This window comes from Lepisosteus oculatus, chromosome 28 (assembly GCF_040954835.1).
Source record: "Lepisosteus oculatus isolate fLepOcu1 chromosome 28, fLepOcu1.hap2, whole genome shotgun sequence".
Lineage (NCBI taxonomy): Eukaryota > Metazoa > Chordata > Actinopteri > Semionotiformes > Lepisosteidae > Lepisosteus > Lepisosteus oculatus.
Window position 1 is genome coordinate 1,073,903 of NC_090723.1, and position 20,122 is coordinate 1,094,024.

The following is a 20,122-nucleotide window of genomic DNA, read 5'->3' on the forward strand; positions in this document are numbered from 1 at the left end:
CACACAAAATTCAGTGACACTATTCAAATGTGGAGGGTTGTAAATCCTGTCTCAGACCTTAACCCTGATAGGAGCCCAGTAACTAAAGGGATTGAAGACCTACAAAGAGCATAATACTAGCAAATCCTAGCCTGCTGTCTCCCGAATAAGTTATTTGGTTTGTTTGCTGGTGGCGTGTCTGCTTTTCAATAGAGAAGGCCGTGATTATGTTTAGCAACAAAACGATTCATTCTGCATACTTTCACAAAATTACAAATAAAGATTAATTGCATGCTGATCAATAGGAAAAAAAGCATTTTTTGTCTGTTAAGCTCTTTTCAGGTATGAACAAGAGTAACCTGTAAAGTTGTCTGTCATTAGCAAAATAGGTTTAAGCATTTGGCAGCACAAGGTTAGTTTTGGTTTTAGCGTTAGGGCTGCCTGATGAGAGTCCCTGTGCTTCCATTAATACGAAAAAAATATAACAGAAGAGAAAGATGAAGATAATGATATTAAGTAAAATCATTGCTGTGGATTTTTTAACACTTGCATGCCTTTTTAATCTACAACTGGTCATTCCAAGTTACACTTTAGGGACCCCTGGAGTGATTTCAAATGGTGACTCACCATTTCAGGATGTACTTTTGTGTTATTCTTTTGCATTAGTCATCACATCAACAACGCAGGCAGGAAACTCTTGAGACCACCCTGACAACAGCTGTGCCCTCCACTGAGTCGACACGAACCCAAGTTGAAAGTTGAAAGTTCAAGGAATGATTACGTTCAGACATTCTCATTTCTGCTCAATGTGGCATTTCCCAAGGACCAAAACAACAGCATGTTTAATAGCCTGGATAAAATCAAGACTATCTTCCTGCAGACAGAAAATTCCTAAAATATAATCTGGTTTTGTTTTTTTCAGAGGCTTTTTTTTCTGTCAGCCTCATGCAAATCAGAAGGTCTGGAATTTTCCAGCTGACAGAAAAGGTCAAAGGTGGGATGTAACCCAGGCCTCAGTCTGCTAGCTACGGACTGTGAATTCGTCTTCCCTGTGGGCAGGTATCAGGCCTAACCCTGGTGACTGTGCCACTAGGGTGTAACTTGGGTGTACAAGTATGAAGTCAGCTGTTGCAGGATGGCTGGACACAAGACATTTACCTGTAATAATCTCAAAGTTCATTCTCAAAGTCCAGTACATCATAAAGTACACGGTAAACAATAAAATCATGCAAATGTTTCATCACTGACTGCAGTTACCTAGCTTAAAGTCTTTTGTTTTCATTCTTTGTAGGAAGCACAGCATCAAGCCAAACACAAAGTGCTAAGACCACCCAGACAACTACTTTGGTGACAACTGTGACTTCAACCCCCTACACTCCAACTGATGGTTTCCCTTCTGGTTCAGCACAGAGCACATCTTCGAACGTTTCATCTACAGAACCGATCACTGCCAGGACCACCTCTTCAGCATATCCTACGCAAAAATCTGATAGCACACATGGAAGCACCAGCAAACCAGAATCAACAGAATCCACTTCGACCACCAGTGTGCCTCATAGTACAACCTCTACCAACAGCACTGATCAGACCTCTACCCTTACTGAAAACCCCCCAGTAACAACAATGACTACAAAAGAGGGAAATGATAGCTCAGTTAGCACTCTTGGCACGATGTCCACTACATGGACAACCCCACCTGTAGCTCATACCACTACAGGGGTAGAAACTACAACAAACAGCACAGGCATGCTGGCCACTACTCAAGCTCCTGAATCTCCCACCACCAGTATCCACAACACAACAGCAGCCACAGAAAACAGCACCATCACAGATTCCTTCTCACCTACTACAGCTACCTCTCTCAGCACAGCCTCTACCACTGAGGTTGACAATTCTTCATCTACCACCACGTCTCGTTACAGTAGCACCACAATGACTCCTACAGGTATGTAGCAGTCCTCTTCATTTCACTGCATGTCCTGCTTTATCACTGGGCAAGCTTAAATTACCCATGTCCTGGATGTAAGCAAATATTATCTTAGTTAATTAGTTAATCCTTCCCTTTTAACTGCTTTATCCCTGATGACAGGGAGCCAGAGACTACTTGCCAGGGAGCTGTTTCATCACTGTTAATTAATTCATGATAAATTCAATTATTACAATGAAAGCTAACAAAATGGATTTGTAGTATTTAGTATACTTATTGTGCTAAATGAAGAGTGAGAATACCAGACTGTCCAATCCATGTGAAAAAGTGAAACCAGCCCTTTATTTGTTTAGCCACTCATTCCTGGTGTCGGTTGTATAACCATGGAGCTGCCATATGCAGGAGTGAAGTGTATTGGAAGGTCTGGTATTCACATACTCCTGATCTCTGAATTCCAAACTTTAGTCAGGGCCCATCAAGCCTGTCAGTGAGCAGGCTGACGACAGTGGGCAACAAGTGGGTCCAGCTTAGTCTTGCAGCACAGGTAGAAGAACAGAAAATGAATAACAAGGTGTTGTCTCCTACTGCAGGTACCAGCCTCACCTCAAATACCAGTACAGTCCAGTCTTCACCCAGCTCTCCTCCTAGCACAGAGTCCTCGTCTCCCACCACACATCCTGAGAACACGTCCACCACAGTCCAGACCTCCCCACCACCTAGTGCCACCCCGTCCAGTGCGTACCTGTCTGCTCCACTGGGGCTGACTTTCATTTGAAAATTAGACGCTGTCAGAAATTAGTGTTTGGCCTTTTGTGTTGTACTGCAGTTTATTTTATCAGCTTCACAAGAGTTTTCAGATAATGCCTCCCTCATTTAGTGCATCAGAATTTTTTGCTCCATTTTGGAGTCCATCTTGGAATGTACTATATCCTCTGACTTGTTTTCCCTGCACTGCAGTCTATTCGTTGAGGAGAGTTTTAGAATAAGGGTGGACTACGAGAGGGTGGGGGTGTAGGGTGTTTAGGGCATTAGAATGACATGGCTTATCTTTCAGCAGTAGAACCCTTCACTGATATAATTAATCATTTATGGCAATCTGTATCTGCTGACGTCGGTTTGTACAGATCAGAGATCCAATAAAGAATGATGTCTAACCATTCACATCCATACCCATGGGCTGCTTAGGCTTGCAGCACAGGTAGAAGAACAGGAAATGAATAACAAGGTGTTGTCTCCTACTGCAGGTACCAGCCTCACCTCAAATACCAGTACAGTCCAGTCTCCACCCAGCTCTCCTCCCGGCACAGAGTCCTCGTCTCCCACCACACATCCTGAGAACACGTCCGCCACAGTCCAGACCTCCCCACCACCTAGTGCCACCCCGTCCAGTGCGTACCTGTCTGCTCCACTGGGGCTGACTTTCATTTGAAAATTAGACGCTGTCAGAAATTAGTGTTTGGCCTTTTGTGTTGTACTGCAGTTTATTTTATCAGCTTCACAAGAGTTTTCAGATAATGCCTCCCTCATTTAGTGTATCAGAATTTTTTGCTCCATTTTGGAGTCCATCTTGGAATGTACTATATCCTCTGACTTGTTTTCCCTGCACTGCAGTCTATTCGTTGAGGAGAGTTTTAGAATAAGGGTGGACTACGAGAGGGTGGGGGTGTAGGGTGTTTAGGGCATTAGAATGACATGGCTTATCTTTCAGCAGTAGAACCCTTCACTGATATAATTAATCATTTATGGCAATCTGTATCTGCTGAAGTCGGTTTGTACAGATCAGAGATCCAATAAAGAATGATGTCTAACCATTCACATCCATACCCATGGGCTGCTTAGGCTTGCAGCACAGGTAGAAGAACAGGAAATGAATAACAAGGTGTTGTCTCCTACTGCAGGTACCAGCCTCACCTCAAATACCAGTACAGTCCAGTCTCCACCCAGCTCTCCTCCCGGCACAGAGTCCTCGTCTCCCACCACACATCCTGAGAACACGTCCGCCACAGTCCAGACCTCCCCACCACCTAGTGCCACCCCGTCCAGTACGTACCTGTCTGCTCCACTGGGGTTGACTTTCATTTGAAAATTAGACGCCGTCAGAAATGAGCATTGCCATCATTCGTTTAGCGCATCAGAGTTTTGTGCCCCATTTTGCTGTCCATCTTGGAATATACTATATTCTTTGTCTTGTTACCTCTGCACTGCGATGTACTTCTTGACAATACCTTTAGAAAATGGGAGGAGCAGGGGCTAGAATGCTGACATGATTATTTTTTAAACAATACCAACATTTGTTCAGTGGGGCTGAGTAATGCACATTTCTTACCTTTACCTTCTTAATCCCTATTAACAGATGTGTCTTTTCAGCAAAGCTTCAAGCTTAGATACAGAATGGAGTTTGACCATTCACATTCATACCCATGGGCAAGAACAATACTTCAGAAAACAAACGCTCTTAACATCACAGCTTGGAAGCACAACAAAGGACAGTCAGTTGCTGTTGAAATTCTGCTGTTAAAGATGTAGTAAAATTTTGCAGTGATGCTCAGCTCAAATATTTTCCTTCCTAATGTACCAGCCCGTTTTTATTGTGAATCGTCTAGAGATTGAAGTAAACCTGGAAACAGACGTTGTGACATGATGAAGCTCGTTGCTTTCCTTGCAGCTACTCCCACCTACTTACCCAGCGGCCACAAATGTGTTAATTGTTTGTCAGTATAAGACAGTCTTAATCTTACACTGGTTGTACTGATGTGGATGTTAATTCCGAGACCCAACAGCTCTTTCCTTTGCGCTGGCTTTACTCCAGGAAAATGCAGTCCTGACCTGTGCCCCTTTGGAAGCACATGTGTGGATCTCTTCAAAAATTACACCTGTCAGTGTCTGCCTGGTCTCTACTATGATTCTTTGGGAAACTGTGTGGATGGTAAGTATTACTCTGCACAAAAGGGTTTCTGAAAAACATACACACGTAAGGATCCCTGAATACCACCATAATTTAATTCCTTTTCTGTAATACATGCATATGTGTACTAGTAGCAGGAAAACCGCATTTCTTGAGTATTTTCATATTGTCTCTATGCCTTTGCTGTATTAATCTAACTGCATTCAGTGTTGAAGGGGAATATTGAACAGCTTCCAAAATAAGTTAATATGTAAGTCCTGAAAATCAATTAATTACCTGCATGGCCAAAAAGACATTTTTGAAATCTAGGGATAGCTTATGTATTAACGTATGTGTATGTAAAGTACTTGTTGTTACAGAAGAAATCACAAGGTTTGACTGAATTGTTTGGACCCCTATGACAGGATAAGCAGTCATTTCAGAGTTCCTCATTAAATCTGTTTTTATTTAAATTCCAGCAAAAGTTTTTCCTGGAACTTTGCATCTGGTCAATATTAATTACAAGACTTCAATGTCTGATAAAAGCTCCAAAGACTTTAAAGAGACAGCGTTCTCAATTAGTACTGAGGTAAGTTAAAATTTAGTTTTTTTGTATGTAGACTTTTGTATATAAAGTTATTCTACTTCAGTAATTTTCTAACTGAATCTCCAAAACCTTACACTACCATACTTGCTGCAATCTACAGAATTTTTAACTCTTTTTAAAGCTTATTTTTCTTGTTCTTTTTTCTTTGTAAATTTATCATTTTAAGCATTTTAAGTATTTGGGAAAAGAAACCTTTAACTTAGAGAAGGTTCAGAAGATCACCAAGAGTAATACTGTTTATTCAGTGTGAGTAATGATTTTTGGGGTGTTGATCTGTGATCAGAATTTACTAAATAGCAGTGCATACTTGCTTTGTCCATAAAATCTTGAAAAAGTGAAATAAATATTTAATCCCAAGAAACTAATTAAAACCTGACATGACCTGACAACCTGACATCTACACTGAAGTGTTTAACTACAACTCTGAGCGATGTGCAGATTGCTTTGCCGATACGTGATTAATATCTGTGATGTAAGGATTTTCGATCTGCAGTCCCGGAAACGTTAATGATATTGTACAAGTCATTTGAAAGACCTTATTTAGAATATTGGTTGTAATTTTGATCACCATGTCATACAAAAAAGATATTGCTTCTCGGTATCCAGCCAGATACAATAAGTGATAAGATGTGATTCCTTGTGAGGGTCGGTAGACTATAAATAAAAAACCATTGGTGTGGAATGACTGCAGATCATGCAGTACTACCTGAAGAACACAAAAATTACCACATATATTAATATTTTGTGCTGAGAGAAAGATTGTCCAAGAGTCCTGGTAATGGCGACCATTAGCACATACCTAAAAACTGAAGCCTGCAGTCTAACCCAAGTCACCCATCCTACCAGATTAAAAGTATAATCCCAGCACTTGGTTGCCAGTTTCTGCTGGACAGCCCCTGACAAGCTAAAGGACTCTGTTGAGCTCTTGCTTTGTTTTTGACTGTTGGCAGGTGAGTCAGGTACCATTTGCTCTCAGGTACTAACATACTCTTACTTTTTTAATTTTTCTCACTTTTGTTTTCCTGTCAAGTTAAGAGGGATTCTGAAGAATACCAAAGGCTATTTGAATTCTCTTGTCCTGGAACTCAAGTGAGTATTGCCGTTGTGCATATGTGTGTTGCAAATCCCTTTTCACTTGTGTTCGGTTTGCGGGTTTATGTTTATCATGCCCAGACAACTGTGCCTCCTGCATGAGGGGCAAACACTGTTTCCCAGACCTGTTTACTCTCACCCCACCTCTGTTCGTACAGACCCCCTTGAACTTGTTATTTGATACGTGTCCAGTATGTGGGTTTCATTATTCTTGAATTTTTATTTTAGAAATTATGTGTTCCCTTGATAGCACACATGCAAAAGAAGATTTCAGACCCTGTGCAAATAACCAAACACGCTGATATAACAGTCATTTATATTCCATATCATCGCAGAATGCCAAGGAAGAGATCATAACAGAATGGCGATGGACTATACAACGTGTTTATATCTACAGGACGAAATTATATTCTGTTTTGGTCTTTCAGCTAATTTCTTTCCCCATCTATAAGTCAATGTTTGCTTTTGTCTTTTATGAGTTAAATAAAAGATCTTCTCTGTGTGGAAGGATTTTTGTAACAAAACAGTCAGTCAGTATTAAATGGTATTAAATGGTAAAGATATTGGTGCTGCTGTAACAACAACACATTTTTTCATTTTCCCCAGGCAAGGGAGTGTTGTTGCCTCTATACAGAATATTTACGAACCCAGCTCTGATGCCACTGTCTCCAGCGTCAAGGAGGACATTACAAAGGCGATCCAAAATTCATCTTTTTTCTTAAATGCATCATATACAGGTATTTTTCCTCTTCCTTCATTAAAAAGACAAGTAAAACAGGAAATGAGGCAATCTAATTCCCCATAGCTGTAAAGGTAACATACCTGTAGGTGTCTCAGCCAGACATTATTTAAAGCAAAATGTTTGAAACCCTCATTTGAAAAGCTCAGTAGTTGAGGAAGTTGAAGTTGAAGAATGTTGACAAGGGGCCCATTGTTTTTTAATTTAGGCTTGACGAGTATTTCTCTTCAGCGGCACGGTGGCACCGTAATTAACATTGCTGCCTTGGCCCTGGGTTCAGTTCCAGACCCGGGTTTCTGTCAGTGTGGGGTTTGGATGTTCTCCCCGTGTTTGTGTGAGTTTCATCCCACGGACATGCTGGTAGGATAATTGAGTTCTGGGAAAATTGGCCTAGTGTGTTTGTGACACTATGCGACCCCTGCGATGGACTCGCATCCCTTCCAGGGTGTATCCTGCCTTCTGCCTGTTGCTTGCTGGGATAGGCTCCAGCTCCCCTGCGATGGATGGATCTATCTATCATTTCTCTCTTTATTTCTCGTGCTTTATTATTGACAATTGCCCATACGTTTGGCTGGCCACTCCTGGCCCCTCCACAAGTCCAGGAGGGAGGGTGGAGACTCTGGACATTGCATGTCTGGGGTTTTTGTGCACACCCTGGCTGACTGCAGGCCACTGGGCAGGCACAGGCCAGTGGGATACAGATGGAGGGCTCAACCTGGGCCCTGAGCAAGACCTGCTATCCGGGGTGAGGCACTCGGGAGCCCTAGGGAATAATCCGTGCTCCCTAGTTTTCTCCCAGGAAGTTGTTGGTGCACTATAGGCTCCAGTTCATTGCTGATCTCACTCACCCAAGTCACTGTTTTTTTGTCTGCAGCTAGAGATCTGTGTCAGGGGTCTCAGAGCCCCTGTGACACAACATCAACTATTTGCAGCTACCTGGCTAGTGGAATCGCAAAGTGCACTTGCATACCTGGTTTTCTTGAGTCTCCGTACTCTAACAGATCTTGCATGGGTGAGTGTTTCTTAGACAACCCTTTTATACTCATCATGTTATGATGTGCTTTTTGTTGAATCTGTATCTATATGGTTATGGTGGTTTTAACTCCAAAAACATGGACACGGATGGAGTATTTGTATGCATTATTCATGGCTCCCACAGTAGACTTCTGTTATTTATTCTTGCCTGCCCACATGAATTGTAGATCTTGGTACAAGAGCACCAACATTAAAAGAGAACTATCCACAATTCTGTGGAGCTCTGATTTCTCCCACAGAGCAGAACTCATCAGCAGAGTAAAAGTCAGCTGATTAGCATCAGTTTGTGCAACTTATGCCAGGCTAATATCCCTGCCAAGGGCCTGCTGCGTTTTGTGCTCAGTGTTTTGCCATAGCTGAATTCTCTCCTGCAATTATGTTTTGTGAGCATTTCTATTGAGAGGGTGGACAAGTGTTTTAAAAATATGAACAGTCTAGAGTTCTCCGTTTCAGTATGGTTGTTTACATTAGCCAGTTCATATAAATGTAAGGAAGGGAAAATTACCTGTTGCCTGTAGGCCCTTTAAAATACATTGTATGAGGGCAGCTGACAAGAACTTGTGTGTCCTTGGCAGTCTGTGTGTTTTTTTTTCAACTCCATAGCAGTTTCTATGGATACAAGCAAAGAATTAACACTTCCTGCCAGTTCCTAGAATTTTGTTGTTGTTTGTAAAGAGAGGAACTACCCATAGCAGTGTTAAGATTTCCCCAGCTCCGGCCCCACAAACTCATTTCAGTACACAGGAATGTAAGAATGGCTTCAGATATTCAGTACATCTTGCTCATTTGGGTCTTACTGCTTATGGACCAAAATGCATTTCACCCTGTGTCGTTGTCCTTACTGTAATCTCATGGGTTGAGTTTGCCAGTAGATTTCAGTTCCATCAAGTCAACTCATAAACAGAGAAGATTAAGACTTGACAAGGTTCCATTTATGTGCTATTTTAGTGTTCCAGCCACTGACAAAGACATTTGAACACAGGATTCCTGGTGATGTGCTCTGAAAATGTCTTATGGTCAAATATGAGGGCTTACCACTTGGTGTCCTATTTCAGAAAGCAAAATTCAAACTCATTGGGTTTTTCATTCATTTTCTGGACTGCTGAAACCACTTAATTATCTGTAACAGGATGGCTCACTGTCATCTGTTCTTTTAGTTCTCAGTTACATACTGTATGTCCTAATTTTTGCATACAGCAATTGTAACACTGTTAAGTAGAGTCTGGGATATTTTCAGCTGTTAAACATCCCAAAACAATTCCTTTTTATGTTTTAAAATAATAATTAAGTCGATTGTTTAATTTACCTCTCAGTTTGATACAAAAGCCTGAAGACACTAGGCTAGGAAACTGAGACTGAAACTTCTGATTTGTATCATTGTAGCTGGAATTAGACTGAAACTATGAATATTATTGGCTTTTCAGATGTGTTGCAGTACTAATTCACTTGTAGTTAGTAACAGTATAACCATGTAATTGTTATGCTACTGTAATTACAGTGAAACTACTAAAAGTAGTTGTAGTTAAACTGAATCTGTACCATGTTAGTGTGGCTTTGTGAAATTAAATATTACCAATCTTATATCACAGATGTGAAGTTTTGTATTTGGCTCATGAAATTTTTCCAGTTTTATTATGTACACCCACTAACAGTATCTAACTCTGATTTTGACAGCTTGTCTCAGTGGCTACAAGCAGGATGGTGCACAATGTGTGAAGTAAGTACAGTATTTTATTTCTGAAGAATGTGAAGATTGAGGCCAGAATTAATATTCATGCTTAATGTCATTGCATGGTGCATAATCTTAATTGGTCTGATAGCAGCCAGATTAACTGTGTGAGTCCTTGAAGTCCAGGAGCTGCCAAGTGCTAAAGCTCACTTATGTGACCCTCAAGCGGGTGTGAGACAGGAATATAATTAAGCTCTGAAGCAGCCTGGACTTTTTTACAGTCAGTGAGTGTGGAAGTTGTAGTAAAGTGCTTTAGTTCCAAAGGATACAATCACACTTCCCAGATTACTCCTGCTGGTATTCTGCTGGCTCCAGGCTGGAAGTGAAATGGTGTTTCAAGTCATCTAATTCAGAATTAAAATGGTGTATAGCAAGCACTTTTTATTACTTAATTGATATGGCTTGTACCTAAACAATGAAAAATTTAGAGAAATCTTGGTTTTAAAACATCACTTTCATTTTTAATACCAGGTATACATACACAAGGGATGTATTGCAAGTAAAGGGGTGCCCAGTAATTAAAAAGGAAATGAACAATGTTCTTGGCATTTAGTTACAGAAAGATCTTGGTCTCACTCACTTATTATTACTGCTTGATTTCTTTCTGATTCAACTGCAACCTTCATAAAGTTTTCTGTCTTTGGGAATGTGTGAGGAATCCCAGCAGGTATACCATATGTTAAGGGATCCACAGCACCCTACTAATGCACAGTAGCCACTATGCTCTAACAGCCCTAATACTCTGTAGATCGGGTGGAGAAATTGCTTCCTCAGTGGGTAAATATTTTGGCTAGGACAGATTGTGTGAGCTCAGAGTGGAAATTATCCAGGAAACTGGAATCAACAACCCTGTTCTTACAAGCAATAAGACATGAGATCTTTAATAAACAAGTGGCCAGGAACTTAACATCTCAACCAAAGGCCAATGTCTTCTATAACATAGTGTCCTCTGTTGCCATACTGGGGTGCTGGTTAGGACATTGTGGAGCAGATGGAAAAGTGCCACCTGACAGAGCACATGCACCGTACAGACCACCAGTCTGGTTTTCCTTAAGAGATCTAAACGGATCATACTAGACAGTGGTACTGCTCTGTACCCAGGCAAAACCTGGAAACAGCACTTAATCTGTTCAGTTGGGCCATGGCTTGGCCATATAACTAAGAACTGAAGTAGGATGGAAAACTAGTATCTGTGCCCCTTAAGGCGCAGGACTGTCCTCTGGTTTATCTCACAGTGCTGGCACATCTCTTATCCAGTACTGTCGGACCTGTGTTCTTGGTCTCTCTTGAGACTGCAGCCAGGTACGGCTGACATGGTGGTTGCACAGCGTCTCATCCATCAGAAGGTGGCGTATGGGCGGGAGAATGTCTGTGGAATAGAGGAGGAGTTTGTCTGGGAAGACAAAGAGCAGCAGCAAGGAAGAGGCTCGTCCAGAGAGTAGAGAGAGAGATTCGGGCTCTCATGTCTCTGGCTAAGTTTGGAGGAGTAAAATGAACATGTCTGATTTGAACCTTTAAACTGTGTCTTTTATAGTATGTGGGTATCCACACTTTGTCTCTTTTATCTCTGTGTGATTACATTGTAATTATATAGTTTGCATCATTGTGTTTGTGTTGTTCACACTTATTATGGACTCATGTCAATAATAAGGATTGACTATTGATGAAAGACATAGCTGATTAGGAACAAAGTGCAGTTTATTCAGTGTTGCAGCACATATATTTGCTGGAAACAATTTGACTCCACTATATAAACATTTGCCTATTACTATATACCTCTCCTCTGGATCAAGTTACTTCCTGTTACAGTATGTTCTACCTATGAAGCTCCCTCCCAAATTGCCTCTGTATTTTTATTTAGTCCCAGGTTCATCTATGGCTTGCTTCTGAATGGTTTTCCCCTCATGGAGTGCTTAGATGACAGTTCCTGTTTAAAATCTGTAAAGAATTATAGGTTGGCTGTGGTTAACTTTGTTCATTATCTTTACAGGTGCCCGTTTGGTTATGCTGGGTTTAACTGCAGTGACTGTAAGTATCTTCAGTTCCAATTGAATTGTGTGCTTTTTCCCTGTTGGCTTTTTTTTCTGGTTTTGGCAATTGTTAGTTGAGTCAGGTCAAAATGTATTTCCCAAATCAATAGTGCACCCCTGTTTAAGAAATCTGAGTAATGACCAGCTAATGACATAGCCCAGACTTCTACAGACCAGAGAATACTGGTTTGAAGTGCGCTAACCAATCGAGAAACCCAGTGGTGTTTTAAAATATTTTTTACTCCAAAACTATGGAGGTTTTAATAAACAGCTCTTGGGATTTGATCAGTTGAGCCTGTCTATTTTCACCCACTGTGTCTAATTTTAGGCAGCTCTATTGTCCCGCTGTTTCCTGTAAAGTAGCATTGGGAGCCAGACACTTTAGTTTCTAACTCTATAGAAAATAAAGCTGCTTTTTTCTTCAGATTTGGCATAGTGAAAGTGGTCTGTGGACTTCCTGTTGGTTGATCTGTGGTGTCTTTGTGCTTGGACAAATTGCTCTTCACTGCCCTAGTACTGTCAAGGAAATCCCTCTGGTTGCAGAGTGCTTAATTCAGACAATACAAATGTGAAAGGGTGGAAAAAATTGTCAATGTAAATATGTACTTATCTATGTTATCTCCTTTTATCTTTAAAGCATCTCTGTTAGCAGTTGTGGTGATCTCCTGTGTTCTTGGTGGATTGCTGTTAATTGTAGTGCTGGCGTTTATTATCTACTGTTGTAGGTAAGAAAGTATTAAGTTACTTATGATTGTAAAAGTGTTACACATGTTCAGTCTCAGCATTGCGGCTGTAACACATTTAGTTTGACAAATTTAATGCCGGAGCCTTCAGTAAATCCTTGGTCTCGCAACTGTAAAAACTGGAAGAGCCCACAATTTTAAAGATAGATTTTTTTTTAAGACCAAAAAATAGAATTAAAATCAAATTCTAGTTTTGTTATATTGCCGTATCATATATTAGTTTTTATATGAAATGTAAAGGCAGTGGACTACAGTTTATTTTTTAGATACATTCAATTTTTTTTCTTTTGCAGTTACTCGGAATTTAATATTGACCTTTCTTTTATGTTAATCAAATATCATATCTCTTTTCCTATATTGGTACTGACTGTCCCACCTACAATGATCAGTTGTTCTGACCAGTGACCAGAGTAGTTATCAGTTAAACAGTCACTTATTCAAACAGCTGTATCAGCTTAGTAGAGATGTAACAGTTGGTTTACATAAAATTTTGTTCAGCTGAAGGGCAGCTTTTAGATTCTGTCCTTCCTCAAAGTGTCCCTCGATGATGGAGCCAGTGAGTGGGACTAGTCATTGAGGATAGTGTATAAGTAGACATACACAGCTAGGATATCTCTGAATTGAGACATGTCACTGATATTAGGAGCTAAGGAGGAACAGCAAGTTAGTGTACAGTGGAGGACTTACTCTAGAGTGCCACTAGGTGGCGCTGTGTAGTAGCAATGGTGATCACACACCTCACTGTGGCCAGAACTCCAAAGGTCGTATGATTACCATTGCTAATGCACATTTCTACCTACAGGCAAACTTGAATTGGTCTTCCACCTTACATTAGCGTCGTTCAGACGTTAAATGGTATTACATTCTTGTGATGTCAAAAAAGAGCCATTCAATTATTATCTGGAAGGTGTTTATTCCTGGTGAGAGTATAAGCAATAAGCTGGAGCCTCTTCTGGAAGAGCACACTCTGATGACCACACTCTGGATGTGCCACAAATCCATTGCAGAACACAAGCACAAAGGCAGAGTTTAGAGACTCCAAATAGTCTAGCCTGCATGAGAGGAACTGGAGCATCCATTGAAAACTCATAAATAGTATGGAGAACACGTTAGCTCAAAACAGAGAGTAGCTGGTCTGGAGTCAAACCCTGAACGTATGAGTTGGGAGGCAACAGCACTATCCTTTCCACTAGCCCGGTCTTGCCACAAGTTAAATCTGCTGACTTAATTGGTCTTAATTATCATGCTGTCCTGGAATGTAGACAACTTTTACGTTTTCTATAAATTCTGCAAGGATGTGGAAGACTGTCACCTCTTCGAGTTCCACACTTGCACTGATGAAACGTGTGCCTTTTCTCAGGAAAAGTAAGGGTTCTACCTACGGAAGCCCATACCCAGCCGAAGACTTCCTGGTGTGGCCCAAACAGGAAGTACCCAGAATCCCCCGTGCCTCTACCAGCTGGGACCCCGCCCCCATGGAGATGACCGAGAACGGCAGCACACGCGTCCTGGTCAACAAGCATCACCAGGGCAACGGGGCGGTGAGTGGCAACGGCTGATGCTGAGCACCCACTTATTACACGCAAAAACTGGAAATTAAACCAAAATAAGACCACAGCAAAATAAATTATTCAGTAAGCTGATGTGCCTGTAACTGGATCACCATCTCTCTGAAGGCTAATAAACAAAACCAACCAAAACAAACTATGGATGACAGGGGAGGCTGGAACTTGTTGCCACTCCTCAACTTCCTCCCCAGAAATCTATTGTGCTCAGAGCTGTAAGAACAGAAGAAAGTTCAAAAACAGGGCGAGGCCAGTGGTCATCTGGCCCCGTTTGGTATTTAGTAGTTAATTAATCTTAAGGATCCCCTGCAGTCATTTTCTGATGAAAGCCCAAGCAATCAGTTTCAACCACTTAGCTGGGTATTGTTGTACTGTCCAGTGTTCTTACTGGTCAGTTCTTGTTAGCACATGTGCTCTGATACGCTTAGTTATCTCTCTTCCTGTCACCTTGCATTCCTGCAAAGCTGTGAGAGCTGTATCTCCACAGCTGACTCACAGATCGCCTGTGCACCCTCCTCCCTGACGCCTCCACAATCCCTAACTGTGTCGACTTGATGGCTTTTCATGGTTCTGCGTGATGAGCTGTGGAGATGAGGGCTGAAATTAATGTAAAACACTTTGATTCTTTTTCGATTCTATAAGCAAGTCTCATACATGCTGGTGGTTAATTGGCTTCTGGGAAAATTGGCTCTGTGTGTGTGTTTGTGTCTGTGTGTGCCCTGTGACAGGCTGTTATCTCATCCAGCTTATATCCTGCCTTGTGGTCATTGCTTGCTGGGATAGACCCTGGCTCCCTCCGTGACCCTGTACTGATTAAAGCAATTAGAAAATGGCTAATTTTGGCTTCCTAAATGGTTTCCTTGCTGTACTATATAAAGTACTTTTAACCTGACTTCAGATTCCACCATAATTTACACAACTTTGACTGTACTTTGTTAAACCTAGCCTCTAACCTGCATGTGTCTCGGTCATGGAAGGAATCAGTGGCACTTGGAAAAAAATCAAACACATTTGGAGAGGTTACACAGACTCCACACAAATAGTTGCCCCGAGCTGGATGTGAACCCGAGATTTGTGTGGCATTGGCACCAAAGCGCCGTTCACACAACCGTGGCACCAAACACGCACACACTTCTGGCTTCCATACTGCAAACTCCTTGGAAGAGCTGGATAATGTTATGCAGTTTAACGCTGTCAGCGCTAAATGTATGGTAATCTTTTTGCATTTTAGACTGAATCTTATGATCTTGATGCAGAAGACTTGAAGACATTCAAAGGCAAGAACCAGTCGCGCTACTCGTACCTGTGCCATGGACAGGAAAACCCCTACTTTGTTGCTGATGAAGACAAGAAAGCACTGAAGTAAGACCAGTGAAGAGGGAGAGAAGAAAAGGAACAGCATTCACTGTACTTTATTTTAAAAATCAGATACCTCATTCAAAGTCATTTGTCATGAGGACAGGGTTGATTGTGGCTCCTAAACAGCTGGAATCCATCTACCACTTCTGTTGGGCCAGAATCGATTTCTTAAAATTAAGTAAGTTAAGTAAAGTTTTTCAATTTTTTTCTGTGATCTTAAAAATTAGCTCTTTTTATGATCAATTCAAATGCCTGAGGTTCTGTCACAGACCACCCCAGCCTTCTAAAGCACTGACTTTTACTCCTGGTGCTGGAGGTCCCAGGTTTTCATTCCTCTGTAACTATTAATGACTTTTTCAGAATCAGTGGTTTAATTAGAATAATGTACCAGTTTCCAAATACCTATGAAGCCCACCAGTCCAGAACATGGAGTGAACCTAAGTGTTCGTAAGGTGGAAACAAATGAAACCAAATAATTTTTCGTCCAGTAGAGGTCACTGTTTCCAGATTAGTTTTTACTAGTTATGCACTTGAGGTGGCTGTTAGTTTTATCAGTGATCTTGTATTTTATTATAGATGGTAAATGTAGTTTTTCAATTTAAGTAGTGCTGTAGCATTTTCTCTGTGTGTTTATGCAATCACATCTGAGCTGAATTATACAATAACCACTAAATTAGTTTTTAAAACCACAGTTCAGGAAGGAATGTAAGAATATATTGACAAGGAGGAGATAATCCTGAAATTTAGTGTTTCTATCCCTTCACAAGATCCCTTGTAAAATATGTGGTTTCTGTGGATTCTAAATAAAACACTCTCCCTAAAGATTCAGTTGCTTTTAGAAATTCTACAGTTCTGTACATTTTTGTAAGGGATGTGACAATGTAACTTTGTATTTTTACTTATGTTTAATTTATGAATGCTTGCATTGTGTCTAAAACAATTCCTTTGTTTGAATAAGGGCTGGTTCCTCTGCTTAATCCACATTTTCTAGGTTACCATTTACCTAGAAACCTAGTGATTGTGAGATAATGAAGAATAAATCAAACATATATAGGTAACTTTAATGCAAGCTGGCTGCTTTTGTTATAACCCAGAGTGCCTGTTTCATTGGATTATTTAAAATGGATTTAATAACAGGAATAATTCCAAACTCCTTTTTAGAAAGGATGCTAATGATGTGCCAATCTACTTGTTTTTGTATTACTTTGAATGTATGGGAGTGTACACACACTTATGCTGTAGCCATGTATATATATAAGCCTAATGTGCTTCTTCTGGGTCTGCAGATGTACAAACAGATTCACATGTTTTCTATGTGAGAAGAGCTATGCTTGGGAAGAAGAAAACAAATGGAAATAAATTTGTAATTTAAACCTGTTCAAAGGCTGAGATGTTTTAAGTGTATAGCTGGTTCAGGCTTTTCTCCCTTATGGTCGTGTTGAAGATGTTTTCTCACAGTATCTTTCCATTGGGCCAGATCAATGTGTTGCATCTTCAACAGAATAGTGTATTGCAGATTCTGCTTTAATTTATTGTGCTTGTTGTCATTATTATTGATGTATTTGTATATGAATGAGTCATTTGTTAAGAAGAGCCCCTTGTGTTTGTCTTATTATTATTTCAGGATGAAAGCTATTGACCTGTTTAAAAATAAAATGTGTGGAAACTCTCATTTTGATCAGATCTGGCGAGCTTCTCCACATCTTTGTTCTTTCTTGACCTGGGTTGGAAGCTTTGTGTTAGAGGTGCCTATTCACCTCAATACAGACTTGCACATATTCTTGCACATATTCTGAATACATATGATTATGCTGAAAAAATACTGTATTTGTTTCTGAAAAGTGAGAACTGTTACCTATCAGGTTTTATTCTGTTCTGTAGCGGTACTGCCAAAGACACGGGTCCCCAATCCTGCTTCTGGAGGGCCAGTGTATCTATAGGGTTTTGGTCCAGATGGGCTTTTGAAGACCTGACTTAGTTCATTATTAGCTTAAATGGACCAGTTTAAGAACTTGTCTTAGCTCTTGGTGCTGTGAATAAATCTAGAAAATGTGCAGACACTCTGGAATGGGGGATGACCATTACACTGTAGTCTGTACTATAATGTCCCAGTTTGTGTATAATGCAATACTGTCCCAGAATCTACACCTGACACAAAGTTCCTTTCCTTGGCCCACTTCTGCAGATATATGTAAACATCATTCTTGAAGTTCATCAAAAGAATCCTTGGTCATTAACCAGGTTACAGAGGCCATTTCTAGCTGTATCGGTTATTATGAGGATATCGTTATGCCACGTAAAAGGGTGAAAATATGGTAATAACAAACTGGGGGTGATGAGAGAAGTTGAGGAACTGCTAAATGAGAAAGAGAGAGTACTCACATGTGGCAATAAAGATTCTAGGATGAACACTCAAACGCATAAAAAAATCCCAACAGTGTAAGGCAGAGAATAAAGATCAAGTTGAATAGTCAGTCCTGGACAATGACATCGGGAAGGTCTGCAAGGGCAATTCAAGGGCATGAGTAGTGAGACTTAATTTCAGCTGACCTGCCACTTGAGGTCATTTTGCCCTCTATTGTATGTAAATAGATTCAACTGTGGTCCTGTAATTGATTAATTAAATAATTGGAGAATGAAATTAGAGTCACATTCTCACATGGGTTTTAATTTGGTATGTAAAGGGATTCATTGAGGAGGTGGTATCTGGTTGTTTAAAATAGGCCTTGGTTGTATGTAGAAGATAGTTGTTATATATTGCTGACGTAAAGGGCTTGGTTTTCTGTTGTGATTACCCATTAAAGAGGTAGGTCTGTCACCCATTATTTAGCTGTTTGTGTCAACTACATGTTCCTATGAAAACAGCTGCATGGAAGTCCAACAATGGAGATCTTACTAGGTTAATTCTTATTTCACAGAACTCATGGTATAAAGTTAATTCTTGCAGATCATTTTGTTGTATTTTTAATCCAAAATGTGTTAAGTGCTTTGTCGCTAATCTATGAAATTTCCTCTTTCCTGGTCTTATTGAAATTTTTGCAGGTGTGCCAAAGCACAAAGTACGAGCCTGTTGGATTCTGTGAAGTACAATGAAAGATAGTTGTGCTTGTTTTATTATGTGCTAAAGTCTGGTGGCATCAAGGTTGTTACTAACTGAATTGCAACATCCTGGTCTTCTGCAATCAAAGAACTGTAAAGTGCAAATAACAAAACTCTTATTTAAACATTAAACTCCTTTCCAGAAGTGTTATAGACAGGCTTCTATCCTTGGAATCCAGGCACATTCCCACATGGAGCTGTGTTCCATGCAGAGCAGTCTGGACATACGTAAACTGGTTTGTTACAACCCCCTTCATCCATTTAATGGGAGCTCCATTACTTAAATGCTGTTCTGCCACTGATCTGGTGCTCTTTTGGTGAGATGCTTTCAAACCAAGGTAGTGTGCTTGGCAATACTAGTGTGCTTCACCAAAGGATACTCTCCTTGAATCTGCCTGAAAAGAGGCTGTCCTGAACTTGTTCTGGCGGTCTCTAATGCATCTGCTCAGCACCAGACCCCTGGCAGAGGTCCCCACAAGATTTCCCCACGGCAGCTCAGCACCCCTGTCTGCATCTGCCCTGACAACTGAGCTCATCTCCAGTCATGTCAGATCTCAGTTGCCCCCTTACATCCTGCATTTCTGCTGGTCTTCATTCCACTTCAGCAGTCTCTGCCAGCCTCCAGCCTTCTCTGAGCTCTCAGTGGGCTATTGCACTGGGTTCTCCAACCTCTTGGAAGGAAGTGCCAGTCTCCCATCAGCTAGCTGCAGCCTAATACATGGGGAGTGGGATTTGTGGCTGAGTTGGGTTTCCTCCTTCTGCTGCAGCCTTTGGCCCAGAATGTTGGCCTTGATGGAGCAGGTGTGGCAGGTAGACCAATGGGGCTCCCCCAGTCATTCATGTTAACACCTTACTTGAGGGTGACCTTGAATGGGTCTCGGTACCATTTCCTTCAGGTGAGTGATGGCCAGCGGAGAAATGCGAGAAGAGAACCTGAGGAGGTAAGCAGTTCTGGGATATTTGAATGCATTTCAAAGCTGGTGGATATTGCACAATGGAAGACACCCTCATTGGTCCACTGGTCCTTTCCTGTAATCCCTAAGACTTGATGCAATCACTGCTGATTGCATCTTAAACATCTTAATGTGGCATTGGTAGAAGTCCAGTTTTCACTGTAGTGGAGGGGAATGAACAGCACAGTTGTCTTGTATCCTGGATCCTGCAGGACTTTCAGGTACTTGTCATAATTTGAAGAAAGAAACAGAGACACAGTGCTGGACTTCATAATCAAAACTAAGAAGGAGCTATTAAAATTACAAGGATGGGAGGGGTGGCTGCAGAAATCAGTGATATTACAGAGCTTTCCCATTTTCCAGTGCTCTGCTGGGGGAAGG

General features: G+C 41.0%; 1 protein-coding gene across 2 annotated transcripts in view; it reads left to right on the forward strand.

Annotated features, from left to right (window-relative positions):
• Positions 1–17,372, forward strand: part of LOC107079266 (mucin-13) — a 39,364-nt gene extending 21,992 nt beyond the window's left edge. Inside the window, exons 2-15 of one of the 2 annotated variants that reach the window (XM_069185727.1) lie at positions 1,271–1,924; positions 2,497–2,640; positions 3,151–3,294; positions 3,805–3,948; positions 4,716–4,832; positions 5,270–5,379; positions 6,428–6,486; positions 7,096–7,226; positions 8,103–8,240; positions 9,938–9,980; positions 11,983–12,020; positions 12,660–12,747; positions 14,126–14,306; positions 15,562–17,372. In XM_069185727.1, coding sequence (XP_069041828.1) covers positions 1,271–1,924; positions 2,497–2,640; positions 3,151–3,294; positions 3,805–3,948; positions 4,716–4,832; positions 5,270–5,379; positions 6,428–6,486; positions 7,096–7,226; positions 8,103–8,240; positions 9,938–9,980; positions 11,983–12,020; positions 12,660–12,747; positions 14,126–14,306; positions 15,562–15,696 — 2,126 coding nt within the window. In that variant the 3' untranslated portion in view covers positions 15,697–17,372. The remainder of the gene's footprint in view (positions 1–1,270; positions 1,925–2,496; positions 2,641–3,150; positions 3,295–3,804; positions 3,949–4,715; positions 4,833–5,269; positions 5,380–6,427; positions 6,487–7,095; positions 7,227–8,102; positions 8,241–9,937; positions 9,981–11,982; positions 12,021–12,659; positions 12,748–14,125; positions 14,307–15,561) is intronic. The other variant, XM_069185728.1, reaches the window with a different exon arrangement.
• The last annotated feature ends 2,750 nt before the right edge of the window (positions 17,373–20,122 follow it).